The sequence below is a fragment of the Mus musculus genome, chromosome 8 (assembly GCF_000001635.26).
Source record: "Mus musculus strain C57BL/6J chromosome 8, GRCm38.p6 C57BL/6J".
NCBI lineage: Eukaryota > Metazoa > Chordata > Mammalia > Rodentia > Muridae > Mus > Mus musculus.
The window spans coordinates 12,752,712-12,777,706 of NC_000074.6; the positions used below are offsets into that span (position 1 = coordinate 12,752,712).

Here is a 24,995-nt window from a genome sequence, read left to right on the forward strand (position 1 = left end):
ATTTGAGAGGCAGAGGCAGGTAGATTGTGAATTTGGGGCTAGCCTGAATGTGCTAGGCTTTTAAAATATTTTATTTATTTGTTAGTTTATTTATTTATTATTTTGTCAATTTGACACAGATCTAAAGGTACCTGGGAAGAGGGCATCTCAACTGAGAAACTGGCCTGCAGGTAAGTCTGTCAGGCATTTTCTTGATTGATGCTTGATGTGGAAGGGCCCAGCCCACAGGAGCAGTGCTGCCTCTGGTCAGGCCATACTGTGTGGTACAAAAAAAGCAGGCTGAACAAAGCATCAGGAGCAAGCCAGTAAGCAGTCCACAGCACAGCTCTGCTTCAGCTCCCGCCTGGAGGTCCCCACCCTGGCTTCCCTCAGTGATGGAGTGTGAGCCGAGAGTTGTAAAAATACAAACCCTTTCCTCCCCAAGCTATTTTTGGTCAGAGTGCTTGATCATAGCTACAGAAACCCTAACCAAGCCTCTGGGCTATGTGGTGAAACCCTGTCTGAGAATAAATGAGTAAACTGGTATCACCCACAAATACCCCCGAGGTACATTCCAGGGAAGTGTTGCAGAACCTGGCTGCTAGCATGATCCCAGGGGCATCCAGAGTCTGGGACCTCAGTCCACAGAGTTTGTACACAGTCACGGGAACCCTTGGATGAACTTCTGTAGACCGTAAGCTTTTCTTTTCATTGGCAGTGCTTCACGGCCTCCCTTTGTTCTTCCTGCTGAAGAAACGGCAGTCTACGTGTAATTTAATCTTTCCACAATTTGTTGAGAACCTGTACATACAAGATCCCTAGCTGTGCCAGAGTGGGAGATCGATGACTGTAGCCATCCCCAACAAAACCTTCCTCAGCAGCTCAGGGCTCAGCATGCCGTAGCTGCCAGTTTTAGAAAGCCCTGGTGGGGAATGGTTGGGACAGAGAGGGCCATCTCGGGCAAGCATCATTAAAAAGACTTCCCCAAGTGACCATCTTCTACAGGGTTAGACAAACTGCTTTGAGCAAATGAGTACATGGTCTCACTGGTGGCACGAAACTTTAGTGACTCTGAGGGGAGAAGCCATTACCTGCGACTAAAGGAGACTGAAATTAACCAAAGAAAGATAATCCAATAAGAGTTTATTCTGAAGAAGAAGATTCCAGACAAATGGTCTTGTACAGGGCCCAGGAAATAAGATGTCCTCCCATCGGACATGGCTTGCTGTCTTGGGGCAAAGCAGCTGTGGTGGCCAGAGGCTCTCATGGAAATGTGGCTTACTGGTGTTCCTTATGGAGGGAGGCAGAAGCCTATGATCTCAGTTTCTCCAGAAGAGTGTGGCCGAGCGAACGCTCTGGGGCCTCCAAACTCAGCCTTTAGTGGTTCTGTAGTGTTCATTTTGTCTCTTGAGGAACCAAGCCATTGTGTGAAGAAGCCCAGGCTAGCTCACAGAGTAGTAAGAAGCCATCTGAAAAGAATGACCTGCTCTTCCAGTAACCCCCAGTCCCCACCTCAGGGACACTGCACACGTGACTTGAGCTATGACGACATTCCTACCTTGGCAGAGCCTCCAAAAGAATATAGTAGCTTACAGATTTCCAGCCAACACCAGGGAGGGCAGAACAACCTGCCAAGTCTGGGAGAGCTGGCCAGCGCCGGCTCCCTACTGCTTCAATTGCTTGTTACACAGCACTGACTAACAGGCTCACAGAATGAGTTAGAGTTTCTGGTATTTTAACAGAGTCTTAACTTCTTTTTCACGGGTTTAAAGTTAAAGTGCTAACATCTGTTGGTAATGGAAAACCCAACTCACCTGGTATTACATTCACTCTTTACCAAGTTTCTGGTTAGCCTGGGTTAATGGGTCTATGACATCCTAGGCTCCTCTCACTTTGGTCATGCTTCTGTCCCCAGCAAGAATGCGTTCCTCTGGCTACCTCCTCTGGTCCTCTGGTGTCTGAAAAGAGACTGCAAAGCAGTAAGCAGCACCTCCAGACAACAGCATCCATTCTTAAAAGAGAAACACATGCTTTCTTTTTTGTTGGTTTTTTGTTTTTGTTTTTTGTTTGCTTTGAATCCTCCTTTTCTTTTCTTTTCTTTTCTTTTCTTTTCTTTTCTTTTCTTTTCTTTTCTTTTCTTATTAGATATTTTCTTTATTTACATTTTAAATGTTATCCCCTTTCCTGGTTTCCCCTCCGAAAACCCCCTATCCCCTGCCCCCTTCCCCTGCTCACTAACCTGCCCACTCCTACTTCCTGGCCCTGGCCTTCCTCTACACTGGGGCTTAGAACCTTCACAAGACCAAGGGCCTCTCCTCCCATTGATGACTGACTAGGCCATCCTCTGCTTACATAGGCAGCTGGAGCCATGAGTCCCACACCATGCGTTTTCTTTGATTGGTGGTTTAGTCCCAGGGAGCGCTGGGGTTACTGGTTAGTTCATATTGCTGTTCCTCCTATGGGGCTGCAAACCCCTTCAGCTCCTTGGGTCCTTTCTCTAGCTCCTTCATTGGGGACCCTGTGCTCCGTCCAATGGATGGCTGTGAGCATCCACTTCTGTATTTGTCAGGCACTGGCAGAGCCTCTCAGGAGACAGCTATATCAGGCTCCTGTCAGCAGGCTCTTGTTGGCATCCACAACATGTCTGGGGGATCCATCCCATATACAATAAACTCTCGATTTCTTAAAAGCAAGGAAACCTTCCTAAACAGCCTCCAGCATGTTCCTCTATGTGTTAATTAGCAAGTCAGCCACTTGCTAGAATGAATGGTGTCAGCTGGAGGGAGCCAGAGAGTCCTGAGCCCCACAAAGGGTGAAGGCTCAGAGGATGAAGTCACTCACTCCTGTTGCACCACCAGGGAAGTGCTTTGCTCTGTATGAAGAATAAGCTAGACACCAGGGCTCACTCCTGTGTTCCAACACTTCAGAGGCTGAGGCAGGATGTTTGTATAGAGTTTGAGACCAGCCTAGAATGAAGATTCGGTCTCAAAAATCCAAACAAGAAAAAAGAAAGGAAGGAAGGAAATGAAACATTCCTCCAAGTAGAACATTCTCTAAGGATAGATAGGAAGGCTTTATCCTGAGGCACATCTGTGCCAGGAATACCCACTGCAATTGTAATTGGCCAATAGCCTACAATTTGGCCCAGCAGTCATGGTAGGAAAGAGATAGAGCATCAGAGACACATGAACAGCCCAGTCAGGCCCACTGAGGCCAGCAGCTAGTCCCTAGACATAGAGGCCTGCTGTCCTCAAGAGTCCACACCACAGCTAGGAGTACCAATGAGCGCTGACTGCCAACTCCACCAGGCTCACAGCAAGTCCAGGAAGCCCGGAGAGAAAACCCTTTGCCCTGAGGCTGGCTGGGTGTCTGTAGCTGGTGCTCCGTGGTGAGCACTGGTGTAGAACTTAGGTAGAAAACAGGGTAGAAGGCGGTGGTGGCTCAGGAGATCAGTTTAGTCACTGGCACCATTGCCACCAGTGTCTAATCCAAACCATAGCAAAGTCAGATCTCCTCCACACCCTGTCAGAACGCTCTCAAATACATTCCTAATCCTCAGGTCTGGTGCTCCTGATCGGCCACTGCAGATCCCTCGTCTCTGGTTCTACCGTTATCAGAAGCAAAAGCAAGGGATGTGGAACCAGTAAACATTAGCTAGATTACGGCTGGGCTGGAGGTAAGGAAGGTTGTTCAGCCATGTGCCACTTCACACCTAGGCAGCAAAGAACCACCTTCCCTGGGTGCTAGCCATGGTGATACAGTTGTAAGGTAGAAGCAGGAAGCATTTGACAGGGGGCTGGACCACAAGGTAAAACCCAGGACTGTGGAGGGTCTTCCCTGAGGCCTGGTTTCTGGAAGGCAGGACAGAGACTGGGCCCCAGGAGTAGGTAGAGGTAGAGAGTAGTGAGTCATGAGAGCTGGATCAGGACGTGTTTGGTTTGGTCTCCAAGGGAGTCAGTCCCAAAAGGGGTGGTAATGTTCGCTCCCTGTAGCCACCTGAGGATCCTGTGTCTTCTGTCCACGCCACGGCAGGAGGTGTGACCCCCCCCCCCCCCCCGCAGGCCTAGGGACCCAGGCCCATGGCACTCGCCATGGAGTCCTGGGCTCACAGCCAGGCTTCCGTTTTAGAAGAGGAGTGAACGGGGCGGGGGTGGAGAAGGGGTGGATCAGCACCCGACGAGCCACGCGGGGGCGATGACAGCCCCCCCCGCCCCCCCTCCCCCAGTCCCGCAGGGAGGCGGAAGCAACAGGGCGGCGGCGACGCGCTAGGGAGTCGCGGCGCGCGCGGGGCCGGGGCGGGGGCTGCGGCGCGCGCATGCTCACACGCGCCCGTGACGCGCGGGGCGCAGCGGGGCAGAGCCGGCTCCAGAGGCGCGGCGGCCGCGGGAGGAGCAGGCGCGGAGCATCGAGCGCAGGCCGCGTCGGCCCGACGGGAGTAGCGCCGGGCGCAGGCCGCCTCCTCCGAGCCGCCTGCGCGCGGGCCGAGACCCTTGGCCGCCGCCGGCGGGGCATGAGCGCGGAGGGGCCGCGGCCGCCCCCCGCGCCGCCCAGGCCGTGACCGGGCGGGGGGCGGCTGCGCTAGCGCCCGCAGCCCAGGGGCTCGCGGAGCCGGGAGCGATAACCATGGACTGCAGTCTATTGAGGACGCTCGTGCGCAGATACGTGAGTGGCTCTCTGTGATGGGTCCGGGGTCCGGGGTCCGGGTCTGGGTCAGGGTTCAGGCCCGGAACGTCCCGCCGTCGGGTCCCCGCCGCGCTCCACCTGCGCTCGGCCAGGCCCACCCGGAAGGCAGTTGCAGCCGGGTCGATCCCGGGGTCGAGGGACATCCATCCTTATGGGGGTTGCGCTCAGCCCCAGCGGGGCGGGCCGACGCGGGGACCGGGACCGGCTGGGACATATGTACGGGGCTGCGGGGAAGCGGGGAGCCTCCACAGGGGAGTCAGAAGTGAAGTTTGCCATCTCTGAAAGTAGTCAGCCAGGTCCGAGTGCGTAGTTCCCGGCTCCCTTGGATGCTGCTGCGCGGTTAGTGACGGAGTGCCTCACCAGGGGAGACCAGGGAGGTAGGTGGCATCCATCAGCCGGGATGGAGCAAAGTGGGTGTGTGTACAGAAAAGAGAGAATCTGCCCCGGGACAGCTTGTCTTCCCTAAGCTGGACACAAGGACCTATTGTACGGCAGCTGGCGCGGGGTGGTCACAGGTTTGAGGAGCGCGTGCCTTGCCCAGTGCGGGCTGGGTACGGAGGGGACCAGAGCCGGCTCTCTCTAGCTTCTCTGAGTGACACTTGTCCTTGGATGTGGGTTTTTCTGAAGGGGAATTTACCCGGGTTTTTCTTCTTGCTTTTCTGGTTAATTTCCATCCAATTTTGGCCTTCCAGTAAGCAAAGAATGAGACTAGGAAACTGCAGCCCTCCCCACCCCACCCCACCCCACCCCACCCCCGTGGGAAGCGAAAGGAGGAGGGGTGGTCTTCTTGGTCCCTGTAGACAGTCACCTGCCAGCTTCCCAGGGCCACAGGACGAATTTTCCGTCCCTGGTGCTGTCTTTTACTTCCACAGTGCCCTTAGGCAAGCCTTCAGCTATTTTATATTTCCTTATCTAGGTAAAATTTCAAGTTAGTTTCTTTTTGCTGTGCTATTCTACTTTCGAAGTGGTATTTTCTCTCAAATCTAGGCTGCAGATATTCCTTAACGAACTTTGCCACTCTTAATTATTTGATAATGCATCTGGAATGTAAGTTATGGAATGTTATTCCTTCTGCTCATCTCATTTTTGACTGCTCTGCCACAGGCCTTAAACTCGAGTCTAAGCCATGAAATTAATTTGACTTTTCCCCGAAACAGTTATGGCTTGTTTTCTTATTATGTATTTATCTTCCAAGATGTGAGGTTAAATTATATTTTCTTTTATAAGAAGAGAAAAAGAGATTGGATATTCTTATCTCCTGGTTTATTCGACTCATTCTACAGAAATGAGCCTCTCCTCTGTAGCCTGCTGCCTTTCACACAGTCAGAATTCCTGAGAGCAATAAAAGCACCACAGCTCCCTCTAAGGCCATAGGTTGCTAAAGAAGGAGTCATCAGCCCTTGGACAAGAACACTGTCATAGGTATTTTGTCCTGGGTCAGTTCTCGGCAGCGAATACAGGCAGGTAAATGAAAGAGAGAACTCTGTCTTTGAGGCCAGTCCGCCCCATGCTACACGTTGGTCACATAGCTGTGTGAACAGCTCATGCGCTCTTGTAGTAGCCGATGTTCCAGATATAGTCTAAGTCATATCATGCATCTTAGGCATTTTAAGGAGCACATATAGAGCCAGTGACACTTCCTCTTAGATATGTAAAGTGAGGAGTGTGGCTCAAGTCAGCGACCCGACCCTCTCGGAGGACCAGCTGCGGAGCCTCCCGGCAGAGGCTAGAGGAGGCCTTTGCAGCCGTGGACCTGGTGGGCCTGGCTCCTAGGGTTGTCCTGCTGCAGTGTCCTTGTCACTGTGCCTTGCAGTTCTTGTGAAGATTGAGTGTCTTAGTCTAGAAAAGGGGTAAGGATGGGGCCTGGTTCCCCGGAGAGGCTCAACAAGTTTACCAGCACCTAATGCCAAGGTTCCCTAGGGGGTAGGGGTGGAGTTCTGGAACCCTTCAAAACTTTTACTTTTTTGAGAGAATCTCCCTAAGTGTGATTGGTTGGTCTGGATCTCACTATGTAGTCTAGGCTAGTCCTGATCTCACAGAGATCTGTGTGCCTCTGACTTCCCAGTGCTGGGATTAAATGCATTGGCTACCTGACCCAAAGCCCTGTTAAAAAGGGGTGGAAGTTAGTTGGTTCCCCACAGGGCTTTCCTGGGAGAGTAGGGGAATGAATTGGTGGTGGGTATGGTTTGTATACTTGGGAAAGATAAAATAGCGGAAAGCGAGGCACGGGGCACTGCTGCCAGCCAAGCAGGAGCAGTTGCAGAGCTTTCTTAGAGGCAGCTTCCCAGGCCAGGCTCCTCATGGAGGGAGGCCCTTTCCCTTTTGCCTCCTGGCTCATGCTGAAGGGATTTGATTTCCCCTCAAGTCCCTGTAGGTCAAGAGCTTCGTTTTGTCATGTCTGAGTGACGTGTTTCTGTGATGGGGCCTGGATTTCATTTATTAGGTTTTATGGCTTGTCAGAGCCTCTGCCTTCTAAAATTTGCTTTGCAGGCAGCACACATTGTCTAAGCCTGAGGCTTCCCCCACTTTACCTTCTTTCTTTCTTGGTGACAACTTGCGATTGAACCTAGGACTTCGTGCATGCTCAGCAAGTGGTCTACCTCTGAATTATATCCCTAGGTCCTTTGAGTTCCTGCTTTGAGACAGGCTCTTCCTAAGTTGCTCAGGCTGGCCTTGAACTCTATTTGTATCCAGGTGGGTCTTAAGTGTGTGGTCTTCCCGCTTCACCTTCAACAGTGGCTGAATAGCAGGCAGCACCTCCCTATTCAGCTCATTCAGACTTCTTTTTCATTCTGTTTTATGTGAATGGCTTCTTTGCCTACATGTAAACATGCTGTGTTTGCATATGTAAACATGCTGTGTTCATGCCTGATGCCTGCAGAGGTCAGAGAGGATCACCTGGGACTGGAGTTACAGGCCATGTGAGCTCACACGGGCGTGCTGGAAGAGCAGCCTGTTAACCACCAGGCCACCACTCCAGTCTTACATTTATTTGTATTAGAAAAAGACAGTCTTGACTTCTGAGGAGTTCAAGCATTTACTTTATACTTCTCCAAAAGTTTAAGAAAGTATAAGCATGCACGATTCTTCTTCTCCTCTTCCTCCTCTTCTTCCTCCTACTTCCTCCTCTTCTTCATCTTCTTCTCCTCCCTCCCTCTTCTCTTCCTCTTTTCCTTCCCTGTCCTCTTCTCCTGCTCCTTCTCATCCTCCTTCTTTTTGGATAGGGTTTTACTATGAACTCAGGCTGTCCTAGAACTCAGTGCATAGATCAGTCTGGCCTCAAACTCACAGAGGTCTGCCTGGCTCTGCCTCCTGAGTGCTGGGATTAAAGGTGTATGTCACCACACCTGGCCTCTTCATTTTTATTACCAGGTGGTTTGTATCATGGACGTCAGGGTTCAGTGTGAGTTTGCCAGTTCTAAGAGACTTCTCTCACTGGGCTTCCTGCTCCTAATCCAGCTCTGGGAATCCAGACCTTCCTGTTCAGCCCCCAGAGTCCATATTCCCGGATACAAAGTGAAACCACTTAACCACCAAGGGCCTTCTGGTGTTTGAAGTAAGTGATTCCTTAGGCATAAAACCCCCAAGCTAATGGATGGTCCGTGTCCAACACAGTGGAAGCAGGCTATAGGATGAACTTGTAAAGTTTATACTTAACACATATTTAACAAGGCGGCAACTAGACAAGTTTGTCCAGCGCCTGCCTGCCTTCAGAGGCCGGTGTGTTGTGATTAGACATTTCTGAGCAATCATTCCAGCTGTATAGTTAGCCTTTAGGTTAAATGTTAAAGGTTGGATAAATCATGTTACTCCTTGCACCAAAGCTTACCCACTCGTGGAGCCCTACTGCACGTCTACTCATCAGGACAAGCAATCATCAGATGCTTTCATTCCATGCCGGAGCCTGGATTTAATAAGCCAGGGGAGAGAGGCTTGTACCATTACGGCCAGTTAGGTTTCCAGAAATGAGAACGCTGTCCTCAGTTTACAGTTAGCTGAGCTGGCATGACTGTTAACAGGCACGCGCTGTGCCTCCCTGCCTGGGGCCCTGCTGGAGGATGTGCTCCCAGCTGCACACACAAACTGCTGTGGGCGCCTGCGCCCTCTGCTTGACACCGACAGGCCGGGTGCGAGATTCCTACATCTCAGACTTACAAATGTTCTTTTAACCGAGTCAAACGCAGGTAAGAGTGCTATTTATTTGTAATACAAATCAATAGAAAGCCATTTTTACAGCACTGGAAATATGACAAGATTGAGTAGGTACTATTTTTGCCTGGCTGGGATGCTGATGGCCGAGGAGCTCAGGGTGGATGCAGAGTTCTAGAGGTTAGGCATCTGTCTCTTGGGTCCTCACTCACCTTTGTTTCTGCCTCCACCTGGGTGGGTACCTGGGGCTGCTGGTTAGCTTTTTCAGACTGTCTCCTGGTCTGTAAAGCAAGGACTGTAGGTGCTGCCCACTCCCAGGGGCCCACAGTGTTTAGGACACAGTCCCTCCATGTGGTTGATGCACCTTGAGTGGGGCACCTCATTTTGGACACCATGTGCTGTCCTGCTTCTCAGCAGACCTGCACTCCCTCTTCATGGGGCATCTGAAAACCTGCCTGGATGTTTGTAAAGGATGCAGACAGCATACCATATCCCTGTGCACAGTCCACAGCTCTGCTGTTTCTGTCCTGGCCTCCTCCCCGGTTTGGACAACAGTTCCCATTCTGATGGAGACCAGTTCTATAGTTTGTACTCTGGATCCCGCCCCAACCCTCTTCCTGTTTGGGTGACATCATCTACCCCATGGCGTATAGTCAGTCAGTGTCCTCATTGCTCATTCATGGCTTACCAAATGGAGCTGACCAGACTCTCCTCCCTCCCACCTTGTCTTATCCCACTCTCAGGGGTGGGGGAAGGTGTTCACCCCAGCATCTTCTTGACCTCGGTGATATCCCTCTCACCTGACTAAAGCATCTTCAAGTGGTCTACATACTCACACTTTATGTCAGAGATGGAGATCCCCATTTTGGGGTAGCCACTTCAGGATGGAGAAGCAAACTGAATACAAGCCAGGATTCCTGGTAGGACGTGATCGCCTTTTGACATCACAGATAACAGTTGAAAGAAGAAGATGTACTTTTAGCTTATGGTTTCAGACCATGAAAACAAGGTCCACTGGGCATCATTGTGGGATTACATGAAGATCAAAGGACTTGCTTCTTGGTAGGTGGCCAGGAAAGAAGTGAGAGAGGAGAGGAAGGAGAGAGACAGAAGTGGGGAGAGGAAATGAGCCAGAGATCGAACCAGGCATCCCAGAGACAAGGTATGTCTTTGTCTTTCCAGGGCACAATCCCAGTCACCTAGTTTTTCTAGTACCTTCCAGTGACCCCAGTATTTATGAATTCATTACTATGTTAATCTGTTGATCAGGTCAGAACCTTCATAGTCCAGTTGTCTGCCATGACTGACTGGCAGCTGGGGGTCACACCATGATAAGCCTTTTGCAGGGGGATGCTTTGTATTCAGACCATACCATTGGTCCAGCAGGTCCCATTGGGCAACATCCCGAGGGCTGAGGGACTGACTGAGTCTGAGCTGGGTAGTGTGTCCAGTGGAGAAAGGGGGCAGTGTGAAGGCTGTGGGGGCCTGAGCGTCTGATGCCTGGTGCCTGCCTTGTTGCTTGCCATCACCCTTAGGTGCCTTGTGAACTCTTCTCCCCTTGTTAGGACCCTGGCCCCAGCACTGAGGCCTCCTGTCTCTGTCACTCCCTTATCTTGGGAGGAGATAACCTCCCTGTGTGTGCCAGGGATCCTGTGCCCGTGTACAGCTGCTCTGTGACCTCTCTGCTGGCTGATGCTCACCTTCGTCTTAGCTGTGGTTGGAGGAAGCGCTGCAGGGCAGTTCTGAAGGGAGCATTCCCGGGCTCTGGAGCGGTTAACAAGTCTTTCAGTCTTGTTCAGCAGTATCGCAGATTCTAGATTCTCTTTCCTTAGTTCATTGCATACAATCCCAGGGATGTGGGACAGACTGGACTCTGAAGGCTTCTGGCCCTTCAAGCCGAGTTCCTAAGCTCTCTGCCTTCGTGCCTCCGATGATATCCTGTGCCTTCCCGGGCTCCTGCCCACCCCACTGACTACCCGACTGGGCTCTTGGGGCTTGATTCCAGTTTTCTTCTGTCATTTCATTGGATCTTAGGGCCTGGAGGACAGCAGCCTCTCAGAACCTGGTTTCAGGAGCAAAGCTCTGAAGGTTTCCACAGAGTTTAAATTGTCAATTCTCAAGAGTTAACTCTGACCCCTTGGAAGGGACTTTCCGGTTCTGTGTCTTAGAAGAACTGGTCCTGGATCAGGCAGCTGGGTGGCCCTCCACTGGTTAGATGCAGTAGCTGGGATGGTAGTTGACTTTCTGGCCAATTCTTAGATACGGGTGAGTGCCTGCTTTCTGACCTTCCCAGAATACTGATGGATTCTTTTTCTTAGGGCTCTGCTGCTGGAGGGTACAGCTACCAGTGAGGCTGCTCTAAGCTGCCTGGCCTGTCTCTGGCTTGTGACCGGTCTCTCACCCACTGATAAGGATTCAGGCTCTTCTGGTTTGGGCCCTCATGTGATGAGGGTAAAATAGTTTGCATGCTGCTCTTCAGGTTCTTTTTGTGCTGATACAGTCTATGTCTCTCTCTGCCTGTGTGTGTGCCTGTGCCTCTGTGTGTGTGTGTGTGTGTGTGTGTGTGTGTGTGTGCGTGCACACACACATTCTCTCTCTATCGAGCTTCAGTGCTGTGAGGTAGGGAGGTCCCTCTCACTGTACCTCCTGAAGAGAAAAGTGGTGTGGAAGTCAATGACCGGGGCTCCTGGTGGACCTGGCATGTGAACCTATGCCCACTAGTCACTCTCTCCACTGTCCCCTAACTGGTTGTCATCACTTTTAAAGTGGAGTAAGGAGTAGTTGACACTTACTAGGGTAGCAGCTGAGTGCTTCTTCCTCTCATTCCATGTGCAGGAATAGTTAGTGGCCGACCCCACTCAAAACCACGCTGAGCCAGACAGACGTAATTCAGAAAACTGTATTTTCACAGTTCTGTTCTAAAACCTGTAGTAACTACCTTCTACTTGTTCTGATACTTGTCATAAATAACTCCTTTGTTTGTGTAGTTTTAACCTTCGGGGGTGTTGGAACCACACGCCGTCTTTGGATGTCTGTCGAGAGGTTCATGCACCTTGGACATGGAGGTGAACTACACTCCACTGGTGACTTACTCCTGGAGAGTGAGCTGCTCTCCTGGGGTTGAGCCATGCTGCTCTGGGGGGTGGGCTCTGCTTCCATGTTGGGGGAAGTGGCCCATGCTTCCAGAAGACAGCACGGTGCCTGGCTTGTCTGGTATGAGTTTAGACTTTAAAGGAACATCACCACTTGGGGCTGGTGTCCACTGAGAGCCTGACCCAATCCAAGTCGTCTTTTGTTGTTGAGAAAGGTCTTACTGTGTAGTCCTTGATGGCCTGGAACTTTCTGTGTAGACCAGGCTGGCCTCAAACTCAAAAAGATCCATCAGTCACTGCCTTGTGAATGTTGGGGTTAAAGGAATGTGCCCCCAGTACAATTAAAAAAATTTTTTTAAATGATGAGGTTGGCTCATGTTTCCAGGCTGGCTTTGAAATCCTTCCTCAGCCTCAAGAGATTGCTGACAGCCACTGTGCCTGGCCCAGTTTGTGATTCGGGTATGGATAATTTTTCACAAACAAAGGTGTTACTGGCAAGAGCATCTATGCCCCTGCAAGCCCTGACCTCATTCACCTGGCAGATGATGTCATGGTCCCAGCCCTCCAGCCCTGCAGGTGAGTCACTCTCTGGTTCTCAGGTGTGTCCAGGTGGCCTTTGAGCTCATTTCATCTCCCATGGGGGCTAAAGAATAGCCAGATGGCAAGTGCGGCTGCTTGCCTTCGGGGACAGATCTGAGGGTCGGATACTCACTGTAAAGTGCCTCCAGAGTTGCTCAGAGTGCATGTGTGTGTCATAAAGAGCTCTTTTTCAACTTGAAAAGGGAATGAAAATAGCTTTTTTTTTTTCTAGTTGGAAGATAAAAATTTTTAAGAGAAGGTTTGTTCTGTGAAAACTGAATTTGATCAAAAGCCAGCAGGGTTCTGCCCCCTTCCTACTGAGCCCATCTCAGACAAAGGAGAAAAGGGCCCAGGTGAGAGAGATGGATAGATGGATCTGAGTACCAAAGTTAGCTCTGTCAGCAGAGGGAACCTTCTCTGCTGACATATGGCAGACTCTCCCTTGAGGTTGGTCCCCATACCCTCAGGAAGCACTGTGTTCTTCCACAGGAATACTGGGTTTACCCATGTAATGGAGTGGTTATGGCTTTATGGACCTTATATGAGGCCATACACCCATTTTGCCCAGCAGAGCCTCAGAGCGGGCAAGTAAGTTAGGTGACTCTCTCTTTAGGTGGGGAATAGGCCCAGAGCATTGTGGTCCCCTGCCCCCAACATTGCATGTGACCACACTGGGACCTGCTAGACATGCTGCCAATCCCCTTTCCTTGTTGGAGAAGTCACCTCTCCATGTGTCCCCTTCAATATATGTAGAGGAGGGATGGGGTGTCCTAGCTGATAGTACTAACCTGCTGTGGTCTCCATAGTGTATATATAGGCAGGTGGGGTTCGGGGTGGCCTCACAGATGTGACGGCCTCATTGTCACTGCTGTGGCATTTCTGCACCTTGTGTTCCTTCCCTTCATGGGACCTGTCTCACCCAGGGGATCCTAGGATGCTAGTCAAGACATTGCACCACTGTGAAATAATGATTGTGGCTTGGTGTTGCCCACAAGTGCCTGAGGAGTATTCTGGTTGGTACTGGGTTTATGCAGCATACCATAGAGACAGAGGCAGAAAGCAGGGCAGACCAAGCCTCCTGCAACTTGAAGAAAAGTCCAAGAAACAATCCAGACTCAACTGCTGAGCGATGCAGAGGGGATGGTGTAGCAGCTGGGTCTGGGGCTGAGGACAGAGCAAGCTGGTGCCTCACAGCTGAAGTGCAGGACAGCACTGCCACCTCTAAACAACCTGATGTGCACTCCTGCACATGCCCTGTACCCCATCCTGACGTGCTCCCCTGCACATGCCCTGTACCCCATCCTGGTGTGCTCCCCTCCACATGCCCTGTACCCCATCCTGGTGTGCTCCCCTCCACATGCCCTGTACCCCATCCTGGTGTGCTCCCCTCCACATGCCCTGTACCCCATTTATGCTCAGGACCTGACCAGCTGCTGATATGGCCTGACATCTGTGCAGTGACGTGGGACACTTTGTATGCTGAGGACACTTGTTGGAAGCTGCCTGTCTCTGAAGAACATCAATCATTATGTAAAAATGACACGGGAGCCCCGAGGAGCTCACAGTGCCCTGGCTGCTTCCATTCCTGTTTATTGCAGAAACAGCATCCCTACCCCTGTGAAGTGTCTTCTGTCCACTCCATGTCTGAGGCTCCTGTCCCTGTCCCATGCCAGTAGGGTGCAAAGCTCTTTGGCCTTTGAGTGTTTAATGTGGTTTTACAGATTTCTTCTGGCTGCCTGTGTCAGTGTCCCCACAATTATCAGCTAACTAAATTCATCCTCTTTAGGTGAACTCAGAGCAGGCCAGCTAGAGTTTGCTTGGAGGCTCCAAAGGAGTTTCTGTAGTGGCTCTGTTTCAGGCTCTTGTATGGTGTCTCATCCAGTGAGATCAGCAGCTATCGTTTTTGAAATGGCCATTGATGGGCATCTAAGTTAGATGGCTAAGTATGCCAATGCTAAGGATGGGTAAGAGAGGGAAACCAGCCTGTGTCTAGGATGTCACTGCGAGCGAGGGATGCCTCTTGCCGACTCTGTCAGCTCAGGTGGTGCCCTGACAACTTATATGCAGAACAGCAGTATATGTTATGTGATCTAGGCCCACACTGCAGTAGATGGCATGTGACCTAGCCCACACTGCAGTAGATGGCATGCACTTCAGTGACCTCAGCCCACACAGCCTACCTTAGCAGGGAGCTAAGAGTCTGAAGGTTGGACTGTGTCCCCATCTGACACACTCCAAGGGCCTCAGCACCTGAAGCAGCAGGCAGTGTAGGAGTTCAGTGTAGACAGTGTTCAGAGAGTGGACTTCAAAGCACATGTGGTTTGCCTTTTACATTACCAAGTAAATTATAGCACATTCTACAAAATCTAGGAAGACTCTGCATAGAATACACTTAGTGGCGCTAAGTAGTAATATAGGTGATTCACCCATTATTGCATGTGATCTAATGACTTGATCTTCTCTTCCTAGTGGGTCTGGCAATGCCTAGTTGGGACAAGGCAGTAACGTAACACATTGTTTTGGTGTTTGGGTTATAGTCCAGATGTGTAGCATCTGGCTTATTGACCAGACAGATGTTGCTATTACGTCACAAAGTGGATTGGGCCTGTGGACTTAGTAGAGCCATGGTCATATGGTCAGTAGGAGGCATGGCTCCCATTAGTGGGCTTGCTATTTTTCTCATCTTCAGGCTGACTTTTTTCTGCAGCAAAATTAGGATTGGATGCTGGGAGGTGAGCAGGAAGTGAAGTAGCAGAATCACAGCACACACCTGCATACCACAGCCCGCAGATCCTCACAGACAGCCATAAGCCCCCGAGCTAGCTCTTGCCTGGCTTTCAGTGTGCTTAAAGAACTGTAGTCTCATTGTCATCTGATGGTTCTGTTATTTCAGAAAACAGTATCAGCATGGTTCTTCTAGTCAGGTGTCGTCTGGGCCTCCCTGGATGTTGAGTTCTGGAGACTACAACTGTTTGGCAGGCACGAGGCCTGTCTAAATCAGAAACCCCAGGCCCAGAAACTTCATGTGCCTGGAAGCACCTGGAACTTCTGCAAAATGTGAACCAAAGCCAGGTGGAGAAACTGCTCGTCATAGGTGTTAGGTCCCATGGAGAATGGGAAGGGCTGTGTAGGCTTCGGTCTCCCACCTCAGATCTGTGGCTCCATGTACCTTCCTCCTGCCTGGGAGGAGGACGTGCTGTAACAGTTAAATATTCTGCGCTCAGGGGAAAGAGGATTTCCTCAGCCTATTTTCAGCAGGGGATTAGGGACAGCAAACTTGTGCTGCAAGGATTTCATCTAGGTTTTTGTGTAGTTTTGCAAGGTCTCAGTGGAAAGGAAATGATGTGGAGGTCACTGGCGTGGTCCTCTTTGACCTGGGGTCAAGTCTCACCTGCATTTGTCACTTTCAGATAAAATGCTTTGCATACAGGATCACTTTTTGTCTGTGGAAAGCATTGATACAGTTGTTTTGGTTCAGAAAAACTACAAACCATTAAAGTGGTGCGTCTTTCTAGTAGTGACTAACTTTGGTATAGAGTGGGAAATGTCATGCATGGTGTTCAGAGACCTTTTGGTGATCATTCCTCGTCAGTTAATCTCACCTGCTCTTGGATGAAGAGCACAAGTAAAACATCATTGAAGAGTATCTGCAGATACCTTGTGAACCTCCCACACAGAAACCTGCATGAGTCAGCCTTGGCATTCCATGCTTCTCTGACTCGTTGAATGCCGGCTGTGTGTGTGCACATTCAGTGGAACAAACTGGGAACTGGCTGCCACACAGATAAGGACCGGGTGCTTTTAGAGAAGGTGGGGTACTGAGGCGAGCAGGGGTGAGCACTAAGGGGTCTGGGCCTGTGGCCTGGCAGCTGTGGGCCATTACGCAGAGGAAGCCTGAGGCTCAGCCTGGGTGCTGTCTCATGCAGCTGGGGAGACACAAGAATGGCCCCTGACTTGTCTGCCATGGAGTTTGATGTCTTTAAATAGGTAATGTGTGCTGCGTTTTGAGGAAAGTTAGTTTGGTTTTAAAGCCACTGTCTGACTTTGTAGCCTAGGATGTCTTCAAATGCAGGTTTCAGCTCCCTGAGTACTGGAATTATCAGGGTGCACTGCCATGCTTAGCTTTTTATGCAAGCTTTAATTCTGTCTTGAATTAATACGGCCAAAGAAATAAAATTACATGATAGAAAAATCAGAATAATTTAAAGAATTAAATCACTGTTAATGTTTTAGATGGCACAGTGTACTCAGACGATACAGTGTCCGTGCATATGGGGCACAGCATGGTGCTTAGTGCTTGTGGAAGAGCATGAGGTCTGCTCAGGTGACGGCATGTCTACGAGTACACTTCTTTATGTTGGCATTCATCAGCGCATGTACTAACTTTGCTGGTTATTTGAAATAGTTCCCTGACCATTGTCAACTCCTGTGCATTGTCAACTCCTGTGTCAACAGCCTTGATGCCTGTCCTTGCTCTATCCCAAACTCCCCAGGCTCTACGCTGCTCTTCTGTTCTGTCTCTCTGTCTCTCTGTCTCTGTCTCTCTCTCTCTGTCTCTCTCTCTCTCAGAACGGTTTCAGACTCCACATAAAAGTGGGAACCACGGTGCTTGTCCTTTGCTCCTGGCCTCCTTCACTTAAGGGGTGTTTTTTTTTCTCCAAAGGTGCATGCACATTTGTGTGTGCTTGCGCCTATGTGTGTGTGTATGTGCAGGTATGTGCCACACAGCACATGTGGAGGTGTCAAAAGAAGACTATTTCAAGTCAGTTCTCCTCTTACGCCATGGTGGTCCTAGGGATCAAGCTTGGATCACCAGGCTTGGTGGCTGATCTGATAAGCCATCTTGCCAGACCAAGGAATGATTTTCAATAGTATATGGGCATGTTAATTTATTGATTATGAGCAGTGTTTTGTGGTAAAATGGTACTCATGATACTAAATTTATTTTAACTGTCATTTCCATGGTATCAGACAGCTCTGTATTTTGCCACCATCAACACAATCCATTTTTAGAAGTTAGTCCAGATTAAAGTTGATTTGTGTATAGTTTTAAATAAGAAGTCTCTTCTACATTTGATATTGTATACCCTTCTTTTTGCGGAAACACTTTCTTTAAAAAAATCTATAAAAAACAAAAATATGGATGGGCATGGTGGCATAGGCAAGTCAATTGTTAAGTTCAAGACCAGCCTGGTTTACAACATTGAGTTCCAGGCCAGACAAAATTACATAGTGAGATTCTGTCTCAAACAAAGAAACAAGAAAAATTCAAACAAACAAAAAAACAAGCAAAAAGAACAAACATGGTAATGGTGATGACTATGACAATGATGGTGATGATGGTGGTGGTACTGAGGCCTGAGAACCAATGACACTTTAATAGATCTTTCCTGTGAGGTTATTGGCAATGTTTTGAATGAGGCAGAACCAGGAGGGCTTCATACACTGCTCAATGCCCACTTGGGCTAAGGGTGGTGAGTGGAGATGCTCCAGAAAGGAACACCTGATAACCAAGCAGTGCAAATATCAGGAAGGGTGCGTTTAGCAGCTGGGACAGCTCGGGAGCCTGGTGGCAGTCACTGCTGTGACTATGGCGAGAGGTTCCTGTGTTTATACTTGAAGCAATTGGAGCTGTGACATTCTGATTCTTCCAAAACCCCTTTCCTAGTCACCATTAGCTTGAAGACATTTTTCTTTGAATCTATAACGTTGACTCTTTAATGATACAAAGAAACAGTGAAAATGGATTGATTACATTTAAAATTACTTAAAATATTTACTAGTAAAATTGTTCTGTGAGAACAATGTCAGGCTGCTTTGAGATTTTTATTTTGTTTGGTTTCCTGTCCTTTAATTGAAGTGGTTTTGTTTTGGTTTTTTGTTTCATATCTTTGATTTTTTTAAAGGAAGGTATTATTTTAAAAGTTGAGTCCTTTTGTTCCTAGTTGTGTGTATGTGTGTGTGTGTGTGGTGTGTGTAAATATGAAACTTACTATAACATTGAATAGTTGGGCTAGAAGCCATGTGGCATTCAGAAGGGAGGTTGCTGCGTTACTTCTGTGGGCTGAGGCTCTCACCTTGTAGTCCAGATCTGAGCTGAGTCTGATGGGCATTTTCCATAGCAGCCAGGGAGGCCCCATCACCCAGCACGCCCAGCTGAGGACTCTCACTGGGGTTAGCTGGTCTGTGAACGGCTTTGCTTAGTGAGTAATGAGGCCTGTGTGCCGGATGCCTCAAGACTGAGAGTGTGTAGAGAACTCAGCATTCCTTATGTCTGATTTTATTTTATTTCCATAGTCAGGTTAAAGAAGAGAAAATCAGGTTCACATCTCAGTGTGAAGGCCAGTAACAAAGGCTGGACCTCACAGCTCCAGAGAGCAACGATGAAGTGTTTATTAGGGATCCAGTTTAAGAAGGAAGGTGATAGGAAGCGGGACAGCTTTATAGGAAGCAAGTCGTCCAGGCGCAGGATCTGTGTAGACACCTTGCCCCTTCTGCCTCCTTCACAAGATGGGGCTGTCCCCAAGGGTGAGATTGCAGACGCACCTGGGCACTGTGTGCTGTCCAGCCCTTCTGCCCACCAGTCCCCACAGTTCCCTAGGACTAAGGTCAAGGAGACAGAGACAGCCTGGATGAGCCATTCGCATAGCTCACAGCTGCCCCTTGGCAGAATGGGGTGGCAAGGTAGATTGCAGGGCAGTCACTGGCTCCAGCACTGCGATCGACTCTGCAGTGTTGTTTGTAGTTTTATTTGGAGACATGCAGGAGACCATGTTTCTAAACTACACTTACAGGCCCGGTGGCCCCATCTGGAAAGCTGTGTGTTCAGCAAGAGCACAAGGCTCTCACATGTGCTTTTTAAGTTTGGTCTGGGGCAGGCACCTGTCCTTTCTGCCTGTCTAACTCCCTTCAACACACATCTAAAATATACACTAGTCACCCCTATATCTGGCTGGTGTAAAACTGGCTTTTTCCAGCAGGGTGTAATGATCTTGGTGGAGGCAGGCACAGCCACTCCCTAGAAAATAACTGCTTGGGATTTTCCTGTCTCCTCTCGGGGCCTGTGGGAGCTTCCACAGCACAAGACAGCTTCGAATCAACTCCTTGCTATAATTTTAGCAATCAGAAAGGAACCAGGGGGAAGAAAAAGGGGTGGAGTGGCTGAGCCTTTCATGGTCAGCATCACTGGGAGAAGTCCCAGCAGCGAGGACAAGCAGGACCTCACTTGGGAGACTTCTTCCAGCCTGCAGTTCAGTTACCCTGAGGTCACAGGACTCCATGGCTCTATTACCTTTGCTTTGCAGGCCATGGTGAGGGAGGTTGTTGCCAGCTGGTCAATGGTAGAGAGAAGGCCAGTTCTGAGTAAGCACTGGCAATGAGTCTAAATACATCAGCAGACAGATCATGGCCAAACGCTGCTGTATGGTGAGACTCCATAGAGTCCCCAAGGCCCTGGTTACATGACCAGAGAGTTCTCTAGGGATGTTCAAATGGGGCCATATGTGTCACCTGAGGATAGGGAGAGCTACTGTGCACCTGGCCCATGGCCCCAAAGCCACTTAAAATTTTTGTTGTTGGAATTGAGACTTTAATACTTAGTACAATGTCACAAACTTGGCTTGAAATAGTTGAGAAAATTGTGTCACATTGTTGCTTTGTTAACAATAAAACTCAGAGAGGAAGAGTCTGGGCAGGAAGAGGAAGACATGGATCCAAGGCCACCTTCCTGGCTTTGAGGGGGGCATCTTGGTACTTTCAGTTTGCAAAGGACAGAGCAACCCCAGTTTCCTGGAGAGTTGGGTCTTCAGGACTAGCAACTGTTGAACTCAACCTGCTATGAAGAGGTTGACAGTGAGTCCCCTCCCTCCCTCTCTCCTCGGCATCTGGGTGGAACTGAAGGAGTAGAGACTCACTCTCTGGAGCTGGAGTCGTGTGGGAATAGAGGATGCTTAGTTGGTGTCATGGCTCCAAGCCCCTCCAGTAGGAGTCTGGAAGGGGCAGCCCCCTGTTGATGGTTCTAGGACCTGTGCAGAATAGGTACCGCCTTGGCTTGACCCAGGTGTCCATGAACGCTTCCTTGACACTCTAGCTGCAGACCACCAGCACCTCACACCTGTGGCCATCCATTCATACATATACTGTCTGGGGACAGGCTGTGTCTCTAGGTGCCGAAGACTAAAAGCACTTGGCAACTCAGGACCATAAGAGCATAGAGGTTTCTCCACTGTAGAAACCTGGAGGCCCTGATAGATTAACAGACTAGCTGTGAGACCAAGGAAGCAGGCCAGCCTTCCAGTGCCCTGTGGGAAAAGGGTACAGGCAGCATGTCTGGAGGTAAATTCCTTATCTCTGCAGACCATCCAGAACATGGGTAGGTTTGTGGATGATGGGGAACTACATTTCTGATGATGAACTGTGTGGTAGAGTCTGAGGCCTAGGAGAGAGGTTAGTTTGCAGTTCTGCAGTGACATGAAATACACAGGCCAGAAGAGGCACAGCGTCCCTCTTCCTCACCAGCTGTGGTAGTGAGGGGCTACCTTCCCTATACCCCCAGGTGATCACCAGCATCATGCCAATTACAGTGAGTACCCTTCAGTCCCAGTGCTGAGAAAGGAGAAAGTACGTGTGTGTGTGTGTGTTGTCTGTGTGTGTTTGTCCTCTGTGTGTGTGTCTCTGTGTGTTGTCTCTGTTTCCAGGAAGATGGGCTGGGGGCTTTCACTGCTGGGGAAGGTTGTCACCTCTTGTCTGTCTGCAGTGAAGGGACTGGGAGTCCTGTCAGAGAAAGGCTGCAGACACCTCCAGTGAGGAGCAGCCCCAGCTGGAGGGACCCCTGATAGTAAGTGACTTCGGAGCTCTTGCAAGCAGATTCCGGGGTCAGCCCAGCAAATGAGCACAGGCTGGTCATTAACTTGGCCCCTGGCCAAAGTTCTTACCTGCTGCCTGCCCTGTTTCTGTGTCCCTAGTAACCCATGAGTGTCCTGGTGCAGGGGCTACAGGGAACAGAGAGACCAGCTGCCCTAGCTCTGTCAACTGAGAGCAGTTTCTGTTTCTTGGGGCGATTTGAAAGGCTAAGCGGAGCTGCCTATCTAGGGAAGGTTCAAAGCTTACAGAATTCATATGATCAGAGGCAGAAAAGCAGTGTTCAGCAGGCCCCAGAGTTCAGTTCTCCAGGCCTCTTCCTCGGGCAGCGCAAAGAGGACATTCCTAGGAACATAGCCTTTGCTGAATGTTCAGCTTCAGACCTCTGCCTGAGTTCTGAGTCCCACACAGTGACTGGTGTGGGTGCGGAAGAGCCTGGCTATCCCAGAGGACAGCTTGCTGCTCAGTTGGTTTTTTTTGTTTTTGTTTTTGTTTTGTTTTGTTTTTTGTTTTTTAAAGCTTAGCTGTACTTTGTTTGGTGGCTACTGAGCATCCTTTCAGGGTCAGGTGTTGTACCAGCACCAGAAATATCGACAACGAAAAAGAAGACTCGACTTTTCCTGCTAGAATTTAAAATGTAGGGAATCACACAGTTGCCTTATAATAACTGATGAGCAACAAATCTGTCACTGCCCGTGGCAGAGGGGGGCCCACACAGGCAAAGCCCAAGCAGTGTGCCTACCTGTGCACTGGAAATGCTAGGAAGCTTCCTCCAGCTGTCCTCGACACTGACTTCCATAAGGTACTGGCCTGGGAGACAGTCCCATGACTTGAACTTGCCCTTATCTGCCTCTAGTCTGACACCAGAGCACGTTGGCAGGTCATGTTTAGAGCTTAAGTACCCAGCAACCTGCAGTTAAAGGGTGTGCCTCAGTCTTCACATTCTTCGGGGAAGGAGTCCTTAGGCTGCTGCCAGGGTCCGCCTGCACAGAAGGTTACAGTCCTGTGCTGTTCTGAACGGACCCACTCCTGTCAGGGTGCAAACACAGGCCAGGTATGAGGAATGTGGCAGCCCCAAGCCAAAAAGTCTACTTACAAAGCAGTTGACTGACTGTCAGAGAGCAGGTGTGGCTGGCTGTTAGGGACATTACTGACAGGCTGGGCTGCATGTGACCCTGGGTCATATCAACTGGCTGTTTGGCCTGTGCTGGCCTCTGGTCCTTCTGTTTTTCTCTACCTCATTGCTTGGCTGTTTGAGTGAGCGGTAGGGATTAGTGACTGCTGAAGATCATGGACAAATGATGAATGTGCAGTACCACACCATCTCTGCCGTTTGTCCCCAGGCAGCTGCGCCTGTAAGGCCACAGTGGCAGCATTTTCAGTGCCCTGCCCCTGCTTAGGTTGGTCCAGGATAGGTGTCCAGGCAGCATTAAAGCTCAAATGATACGCTGCGGTTTTGCAAGACACTTGTTAGTACTGCACCTTGGCCTCTGGCACACCTGTGTAAGCTCTGTGGCTACAGCTTTCCAGGCCATCTCTGTGACTTCTCTGGAGCTGTGTCTCCCTTCTTATGGTTTCCCCAAGTTTCTTTGCTGCTTGTTGAAGGTACCCAGGACCAGTCAGTTCTTGCTTCTGCATTGCTTCAGAGTGATCAGGGTGTCCCCGTGTGAAGAGTGTCAGAAGACCTCGTCAGTGCTCTGCTATTTTTAGTGGCTCCGCTATCTTTAGTTGATGTTCCCCAACAAGGCAAGCAACTGCCGTGTCTAATGAGAAGTAAGGGAAGGCAGTGCTGGCCCTGGTCCCTTCAGAGCCAACAGGGAAGGTGAGCACTGTTTGGAGGTGCTTGCACACAGTTACCTTGGTTAACAATGATCAAACCTGTTTGGAAGCAGATTGCTAGAGCTGACCACTTAAAAATAGCCCATAATAACGATTTTGTAACAAAATACGCATCATTGCTTACTTTTATAATAGCTATTGCTTACTGCTAGATTGGAGACTGGAGGTCATACAACCTCTCACCTGTGTCCATCCGTGTGTCTTAACGGCTGTGTGGCAGCCTGTTTCTCTGTGGGGAACTTTGGTGGTAGCAATCATAAATCATGGGCCTTACAGGACCTTAGCCAGCTGCCCTAGGGTGGAGGACACTGTGCAGTAAGTGACAGGAGCCTGTCTGAGAACATGTCTGTACTCTCAGAGCTCCACTGCTATAGACTCCTGACTCTGAGACAGACAGCTCCTGTGCTGATCTGCATTACTCCGAGAGAGCTGGTGTTGCTCTTTTGGAGCGAGACCAGATCAGAGGTAAGGGCGTGGCGGTGTCCTCTTTGCCCGGCAGCAGTTGCCCAACATGGGCTTGTCTGTGGTCTGGATGCTCTGCTCTCAGCACCGCCTGCCGCCCTGTCACTGTGATGCTCAGGACTGCGATCCGGGGGACAATACACTGCAGTGCTAGTAGTGCTGCCAGGCCCGGGCCCTCAGGCTGGAGAGCCACTGCATCTCTCAAGTTAGGGAGTGACTACTGACAAGCATTCTCCGAGCACAGAGGAGGGCCGTTGGGGGAAGATCGTGTTATAGAGTGGTGTTTACGGTGAGTCTTAATTAGTGTTTTATCGCTGTGAAGAGACTCCATGACCAAGGCAACTCTTGTAAAGGCAAACATTTAATTGGCGCTGACTTACAGTTTTAGAGTTTAGTCCTTTATCCTCATGGTGGGAAGCATGGCAGCATGCAGGCAGACCTGGGGCTGGAGGAGCTGAGAGTCCTACATCTTGATCAGCAGACAGGCAGAAGGAAACTTGAGTGCCACTTCCTCCAGCAAGTCACCCTTTCTAGTAGTGCCACTCCCTATGGACCTGTGGGGGCCATGTTTATTCAAACTACCAAACAGTGAAAGATTATCCAGGGGGTTATGGTAGGTTATTGAGCTGGCTGGCTGAGGTGCAGAGGTATATGGTGGTCAAGGATTAAACAGGTGGCTTGTTCTGGAAGCTTAGAGGCTCTTCGTGGTGCTGTGCTCGCCTTAGACTTCCGTCTGGGACATGGCTCTGCACTGCTGGGTAGAGCCATAGGATTTAGCTCAGGGGTAGAGCACTTACTTGCTAAGGCCCAGGGTTCCTACCTCAGCTCTGTGGGGAGGGGCAATGGTGATAAAGTTATTAAGTATCCTTCCTGTTTGCAGCAGGAAGCTCTGTACCCTAATTAGCTCGTATACAGTAGTGCTACATATACAGCCCGAGCTTTGTTCAGATCAGAGTCAGCCAGCTTCTTTGGAAAGCCAAGTAGTGTTGTGTTGATGAGATAGGGGGCCCATGTTGGGGGAGGTCGTGGAGGACTCTCTTGATCTGAGGCCACATGAGGCAGCCTGGTGGCCTTTGAGCAGTAGCAGTTTGTATCTGGTAGCTGCATACTCATTGTCTATCAGAGACAGCCCCTTTTGGAGGAGAGGGAAGAGACACGGCTTATGCTCATGGCTGTCCCACGGACTCACAAGTGCAGGTGTTGGTGAAGTTGGAGGGAGACAAGCAGCTATCTGGGGGAAGCAGCAAAAAGGCTGGTTGTACTTGGTCCAGTGATTTACAATCAGGAAAAGGGGGCTTCCAGTGTTTGGAAGCATGGGCTATAAGACCTGGCTACCCCTCATGTGAGGCAGTG

General features: G+C 50.0%; 1 protein-coding gene and 1 long non-coding RNA gene across 14 annotated transcripts in view; one reads left to right on the plus strand and one right to left on the minus strand.

Annotated features, from left to right (window-relative positions):
• Positions 1-1,111: 1,111 nt before the first annotated feature.
• Gm33587 lies at positions 1,112-4,185 on the minus strand. 2 transcript variants are annotated; one of them, XR_378725.3, is made up of 3 exons: positions 3,976-4,185; positions 1,794-1,948; positions 1,112-1,448 (listed from the first exon to the last, which is right to left on the minus strand). It is a non-coding gene; the product is annotated as a predicted gene, 33587 (long non-coding RNA). The 2 variants fall into 2 exon arrangements; XR_870152.1 differs by having other exon boundaries at positions 1,794-1,937; positions 3,976-4,024.
• Positions 4,186-4,304: 119 nt separating this feature from the next.
• Positions 4,305-24,995, plus strand: part of Atp11a (ATPase, class VI, type 11A) — a 111,713-nt gene continuing 91,022 nt past the window's right edge. For 6 of the 12 annotated variants that reach the window (XM_006508837.3, XM_006508834.3, XM_011242067.2 and 3 more), the window contains exon 1: positions 4,549-4,641. In XM_006508837.3, the coding sequence (XP_006508900.1) occupies positions 4,603-4,641 (39 nt within the window). In that variant the 5' untranslated portion in view covers positions 4,549-4,602. Of the gene's footprint in view, positions 4,642-24,995 lie in introns of all 12 variants that reach the window. The other 6 variants (NR_121603.1, XM_011242069.2, NM_001293668.1 and 3 more) reach the window with 2 other exon arrangements.